This window comes from Adiantum capillus-veneris, chromosome 15, assembly GCF_014529385.1.
Source record: "Adiantum capillus-veneris isolate H3 chromosome 15, ASM1452938v2, whole genome shotgun sequence".
Taxonomy (NCBI): Eukaryota; Viridiplantae; Streptophyta; class Polypodiopsida; order Polypodiales; family Pteridaceae; genus Adiantum; species Adiantum capillus-veneris.
This window is the reverse complement of record NC_140945.1, coordinates 20,334,750-20,342,224: the sequence shown is the minus strand read 5'-3', so window position 1 is coordinate 20,342,224 and position 7,475 is coordinate 20,334,750. Positions and strand designations below refer to the sequence as shown.

Here is a 7,475-nt window from a genome sequence, read left to right as displayed (position 1 = left end):
TCCAAATGTCTATTGATGGTGTCAAAAGTGGTCCCATTCACTGTCGCCATCATGCATTCATCAGCTGCATTCTGCCCAGCACTCCATTCCTGTCTCTGCATCTGAATCCAGCTAGTCATGTGGAATCCAACTTGTCGTATGTGATCTAGATGAAGGCTAGCAAAGTCTTTGTTGAGACCTACGGCTTACAAACAAGACACTACCTTTAATCCCTATTCATTGTTTCAAAATCACGTTCTCGAGGTCCTTGTCACCTATGGGATCGACGATTCTCTAGCAATCAGCATAGTTATTAGGAAAAAAAAAATCAAAGCAATTAGCAAGTTCAGACACCATGCTTGCCCAAACAAAAGCTGCATAACTGAGATGGAGTTACACAAACCAGCCCCACCCTGCCATCATGTCCCAGAAACGAAAACACATAGCTGCAGGTGTCACCTCTGGCACAAACTAGAGCAATGACTAAACTAGATTAAATAGAAACTGTACATCAAGTTACAGACTGATAGGAGAACAGAGAAGCAACTGAACTTGACCTGGCATTAGTAGACCGATAGTGTGTAAACAGTGAAGAGGGCCACACAAGACAAATTCATAAACTCTTCCACACAAAGAGAGGTTACTTGCAGTTTCATATTGCAACAGAAAGGGAAAAAATGAAATTCGAAATTACAATGGTGAACAGTAATTTCCCAATCTTCCATAACTACAATACTGAACAATAATTTTCCCCATTCAAAATTACAATAGTGAACCATAATTTCCCAGTCCTCCATAGCTACAATACTGAACCATAATTTTTCCAATCCCCCATAATTTACAAAGCATACAACTACTACGCTTTTTTTCTCCTCTCCTTTTCACAATTGGGAAGGACAGGTAACCACGACTCTTTTTTTTCTCCGCTCCTTTTCACAATTGGGGAGGATGGATAGAGAACAACTCCCACAACCCAATCCCCTCCTCCCCCCCAAATAAAACCAATCATATCAATAAAATAACATACTTAGTCTTGGCCTAAGCACAAAAAGAAAGTCGTGCTCCTTCTGAAGATGCATGTGAGGTACATACCACAAGTTTCGATCGAGATCATACACGAGGGGCGAGGCTTGACACTCCCCATCAAAGTAAGCTCTCGTATAAAAGAGACCTCCCTCTGCTTGGAGATTGACAGAGGAGCACGAGGAGTGCTTGAGATGCCTTGGCGTTCTCGATACCTCCATCCAAAAAGCAGTTTGGGATGAGGAACTGAATTGCAGTTCCAATACCTTATACGATTTGTTACTCCATCGAGCTTGAAAAAGCCTTCCTTTGTATTTGTGCAGGTACAAAGGATATTCAATGCGAACAAATGGTTCGCAAACGCTGCTCCAAACATTTGTGGCCATGTGGTAAGCCAGTATATTCATTGTAAAGGATCCAAAATTATATATCACATGGAAGAAATGACCAGACATCATGTCCAACCAAGACGACTTGACAGTGGCCCAGCTTCCCTCCTTCCAACTACCTATTCCCGAGTCAAAAACCTCGAAGTAATCGAGATCACAAGAAACCATTAACCTGGTATGGGTGAGCATTATGTAATACCTGCAGGGGTCTTGTTCATCTACGGCCATGTATACCATTGCTGGGTTCATAAACACAAACAGGCCATCTGCATATAAGGGCCGAGGCAGCACCTTCACCGATCCTGTGAGGCAATTAAAGACAATGACCTCAGACTTGCTAGCAGAACCATCTTCTGGGCACACGAGAGCACAAATCAGGCCTCCTGCACTAGCTATTGCCACACCATAAGGAGAAGGAGCCCAAGCCCAATTTACCAGTATGTGGGAGCAGCAAATGCCACCGAGTTTGGACAGCAGTTGATTGCCAATAAGAGGTAGTGGATATATACAATTCTCATGACTGCTCAAGATTGCAGGCACACGATGCTTTATGCGCCCCACAAACCAGTATTCCTCTTCCTCCTCATGGGGGAACTTCTCCAAGGCTACCGAGCCACCCCACGACAGTATGGCGTACCAAGCCCTGCAGACACAACGTAGCTGGCAAAGCTGGCGCAGCGGCAGCCGAACCAGTATGTGGTGCACAATGAGATGCAGAGGCAATGTGCTCTGCCCTTGGTACAGATGACCCACCTTTCTCCATGCATCTGCCTTACTCTGTTCCTTATGCCTCTTGAAAAGCCACCTGCAATCTTGATCACTATTCTCTACCTGTGGATTGCTGGTGGTGATGGTGGTGGGGGGGTGCTCCACATGTCTCAGCCTTGGCCACCCTCCTCTGTCTCGGCATCCATGGCCTCTTTCAATCTGAATTCCTCTTATTGGCCTCGCTGCCCATGGAGGAAAAAGGGCAATTCGAAGCAGCTTTTTCCGGCCCCCTCTCTTCTCTGAGCACCACCTTGAGCTAATGGTTGTGCCTTTCTCTCTCTCTTCTCCCTGCCTAATCGCATCCATCAACCCCTCTCTCCTCTGTCTTACTTCCCTTTCTTGAAATGCCATCGACTCACAACTCTCTTCCCCTCCCACTCCTACCCCCTGCCCCATCACCTTTCTCTTCTGCATTACCCCCAAAGCCATCGCCTTGGAGCTCGTTTCCCCTCTGGATGAACCGATTCCCTCCCCTATCCAGTGCAAAGCCCTCACATTTGCCGCCCCTTCCCATGTGCCGCCCTTCCTCCTTTGCAATAACCCCACTTCTTGGAAAGCCAGGGCCTTAACCCTCCCATCCCCCCTGCGTAAGTCACTTCCTCTGCGCCTCTCCTCCGCTTCTGGGAAAGGCACCGAGTTTAAACTGCCTTCCCCACAGCCAAAAAGCCTCATTTCCCCTCTACGTGGGCCTTTCTTCTCCCCTTCTTGGAAAGCCATCGCCTTTACCCTCCCATCTCTTCTGCCTTCCTCATCACCTTCTTGGAAAGCCATTACCCTCTCTTTCCCTCTGCGTCTCTCCCTGCCCTCTTGGAAAACCGTTACCTCCTTCCCCCTCGTCTCCCCTTGATGAAAAGGTATCGCCTTTAGCCGGCCTTCCCCTCTGCCGCCCTCATGGAAAGCTCTCCTTCCTCGCTGCCTCCTTGGAGATCCAAACCCATCATCTTCACCTCCATCTCCCATCTACGTGAGACTTGCTCTTCTGAGAAAATAGCTCTCGCCTTCCCTCTCTTTTAACATAACGCAACGTTGGAAAAGCGCAGAAAATTTCCGGTTAATTTATTACGAGGCAATGGTCACGCGAGGCTTTATTTGAACAAATAACTAAGCTTCATTCTTGGTCACACGCAACTTGGGCCTTGCTATATAACATCTATAGAAATATAACATGACATATGCAAATTGACGTTCATTTCAAGTTTTGTAATGCCGGTTTGATTCATTTAGAATACATGCACCCAAGGTACAATTGATCTCATCTAGGACCGGTTTTCTTTCACAAATAATGGTTGTATCCACTACTGTAATACTTCACATGCATTGGCTAGCAACCGTACGCAAAGAGTTGCGTGTGTAACTAACATGTGCAGATGTTGATCCACATCGAGTGTATAGTTATGAAAACGAGATCCAAGCAAAGGAAGTAATGCGGATAATTCTAAAGCAAGCAAATAGATAAAGCTTGAATGAATTGCAACAATAAATGAGGTGCTTTACTGACTTGCAATGTTGTACTGCTGCTTTTTGATTGTCCAATCTACATGCGGATAGTTGAGTTTAGCTACCAAAAAGCAATGTGAATAGTTAAACATAACGTCTTGCAATGAAACGTCACAGATTGAAAGTGCAAAGTATACAATGCACGTCATAGAGAGGTGCCATACAAAAGTATGGTGGAGAGCTGGCACTGTGGTCTCTCCAAACAATTACAAGAAACGATAGTCATGCTCTACCCCGTAGCGCCTATGTGTTGCATCAAGCTAACACATGCGCATGGAAAATTGAATACATATAACGGACCTTGCAGTGTTGTCGAGCTAGAATCGCGCTTCTGCAATTAGAACGTGCAGTGTTGTGAATGTACGTCCTCCCTGCCATACACAAAACACGCAGATGTAACTTCATGTTCCATGTCCTTTGATCGGTATTACCTTTTATGTGTGTGTGTGTGTGTGTGTTGTAAGCTGCTTCGATCAACAATTATGTCTTCTTGCCTCCTTGTTAACTAACACACGTTATGTTCGTGCTTCCTAACTACACATGATAATTTGGCATCTTGAGGTCGGCATCCCCATAGCAGAAGGCACCATATTAGTCGTCTCATCAATAATCCAAACGTGCATTTGGCAAACTACTATCACATGATGCTCATGGGCATTAGTATGGGTGGCGTTACGCTCGACATCATTCACCTCAAAAGAGAGCCAAAAAGTGGTGGGGACGTTGTCATATTTAGCAGTTATGAAGCCCATACTACCTTGCATTCAGCTATCTACTAGGCATTTTGGCAAGCTATGACCAACTAGAACTTGTAAATGCCCCACGTTATACTTCTCAACACATCATCCTACGGTTCAAGGCAATACAATGCCTAATTTTTCAGTCCGTTTGAAGTATGTTATCTCCAAGGGGTTTTAATCAGGGTCTCGATCAAGTAGCAATTCTCTTCAACACCGCCCGAAGGTGAGGGTATAATGAGTGTGTTTTTGTGGCCATAGAGACTATATACTCAAGCTCGTCACCAATAATTGTAAAAGATCTATTGATGCCTTTGACAACGATCTCACTTTCAAGAGCAATAGATTTGTTTTCTGCTTTGAACGTCCGCTTCTGAACGTCTGTGAGTCCTGTGCTTTGAGTAGTAATGAGGAAAAAAAAACTCTAAAGATCCATCGATTTTGGGCCTCCAATAACCACTTTCTACATGCAAGGGGCGCAACAACCATCCATTAGAAACTAATATCTCTAGTCAAAAGATGCAACTTGAAGGTTGTCAAGGTGCGATCCCTCCAAAAGATGCAGAAGTGAGTGCTTATGACAGAGGTACTAGTAGTTCTGTTAATGATGCAATTGAGGTGACGGCATGAAGACTGCAAGAAATCTAGCCCTTTTTTGCATACAGCCAGATTCCATATGTTCAGTCCAATCGATGTCACTGCCACACCCTATTCGGCCAACTCTTCTCCTCAAGATTTGGCGGCCCTCCAAACAAAGCACCCTAGCCAACCCCTCTATCCAGACAACCCTCCTCGAATTTTTGCCAATGTAATGGATCTTATATGCTAAGCCAGTAAGAGATGCAAAGAAAGTTGACTCGTCTCTACAAGAAAACCAAGATATCATGAGGAATGTATTTGCACGAGAGGGCGCTTTGCACCCTTTGCACCCATATATGATATATTGAGTGAATAACTAAATAAAATAATTTTTGAATCTTGAGGTTGCAAAATGCATTCAATAGTAGACAAACTCTGTCCTCTTGACACTGAGATTGGTTCCGCACTCAAAAAATATATTAACAATAGCATGCCTTGCGATATGGAATGTTAAGTCGCTATTGGCGATAATTGCACTTGGCTTGTTCAGCATACTATAGCTACTATATGGAGTTTCTACCTCGATCGCCTACTGCATAAAAGACCTTTGAGAAGATGTGAATAGATTTTCACTGCCCGCCCTTGAGTAGCTTTCCTCCAAGGGAAAATGAGGGTTTGTGTTGGCTACAATACCAAACTAATGTCTGTCATCTATAGCCATCTAAACTTGATCCAATAGTTGTTGCATACATGGACCTTTGCTCATAGTATTTGTCACCGAATCGTGGTTATTGGCAAGAAGGGATCTCCGAAGCAGTAATTGTTGTGCGTTCAAATCCACACCATCAGCATTACCTGCTTCGTATGCATCTGCTGAAGAGCAACGCTGCAGTATACTGTTGTTGCTAATCTCAATTGCGCATGCATTGGCTGCCGCCTGCATGCGGTTTAGCAAGAGAAGCTCTTTACATGATGCCGCAATATTGGCCATATTGTCTGTAAAGTTTTTGTTATCCCACCGAGTTGTTGAATGGCCAGTAGTATTGCTGCTGGAGGCTAATAGTTGTTGACATATTGGTATGCCTGTCTCCAGAAATGCCATTAGTCCACAGTCCGTGTTCTTTGGTTTCTTCAACATCAAATTTCTTTGTGTAGAAAAAAGAATTAGCTTACGCTTTTGCTCTTTGACTATTCTTTTGATCCTGGTTGGTAGCGACATAGGCACCTGCATGATTGACTTCCGCTGCAATGCTAGTGCTACATCTCCTTGGAGCTACACATTGACCAACTCGCATTCGCGGACACCATATTCTGCATTGAATTGGTCATGAGAGATGTTTCTCTCATCAAATTTTCACATAGGCTATCAACAAAGCAAACTTGGAGTGCAACTGAAGCCAACAGCTCATCAGACCATGACTTGCACTAGCAGCAATATTCCCCAATGCCTTTCCCTCGACATTGAGTTGTCTGCCACTAATCCCCTCACACTCTGTGCTAAAAGTGCAAGCAGCTAGCATTGAAGCAGCTGGCTTAATTACTTGAGGATAACCATCATAAGCTTTGGTGTGATCGATCCTGCTAAGCTTGTCTTCCCTACTCTTGTCCACTTCGACATTTACTCTTTACATTTCTTCGGCCTCTGTCGTCTACATCACCAACAGCCTGATAGCATCAGTAGAAAAATGTGTTGAGTTTTGGTGATTCAACTTTAGATTAATTAAATTAGGCCAGCCTACCATCGATTGAAATCTGATATCTTCTATTTCAGTAGCACTACAACAGACCTCTGCCATGGGTTGATCGCACAAAATATATGATCTTTGAGAGTGCTCATCACGTCGGAAAGCATCCAAAGTACCCTCCAGGTTGATGATTTGCGAAATATAACCAGGGTTTGAACCTTTCTTGATTCTGCCCAGTTTGCTGCTGCACAGGCAAATTACTACACAGAAAAGAATTAGTGTGAATCTTGAGAACTAGGCATGGGGACCTGCTGCATACCATGGTTTCCATGAACATTAAAGGATGGCCAAGGGCACAATATGGTTGTTGAATCTTCATGAGCTATACTTGGAGCGGCATAATGCTGGCCATAACTAGTTGCGCCTGTAGAAACGAGCTGAGTAAGGCCGTAGTTGAAGCTGGACTTACTGTTCAGTTGGCCACTAGGTCTTGTTGCACACAAAGCTGTTATGATCGCTACGCGGGGAAGGCGCAGGTAGGCATATAATTAGGTATTGAGGCTTCACTGCAAAAGAAGGCCGATTCGAATATGTGGATGGGGCGAATAGTGATATTGTCGACCTTGTACCGCTGGAATGAATAGGGAGGAGCTTGGCCTACAGAATGCTCTCGTCATGTCGACAAGGTAGGATTTTCTTTGTGGCTCTTCGCTTTCATGTGAACGGCTATATGGTGCCAGTACAACTAGCTGGATGTTGCCACTTCCAACACCATATAAGATGGGAGTTGCCACTTCCAGCACCATAGATTAGAGGAT

The 7,475-nt window shown here is 44.5% G+C and overlaps 1 protein-coding gene across 1 annotated transcript; it reads right to left on the bottom strand.

The window, feature by feature from the left end:
* Positions 1-649: 649 nt before the first annotated feature.
* Positions 650-3,388, bottom strand: LOC147440363 (uncharacterized). The gene has a single exon (XM_086530123.1). It carries the CDS (start codon positions 3,117-3,119, stop codon positions 990-992), a length of 2,130 nt encoding a protein of 709 aa, XP_086386249.1. The 5' UTR covers positions 3,120-3,388; the 3' UTR covers positions 650-989.
* Between the last annotated feature and the right edge of the window lie 4,087 nt (positions 3,389-7,475).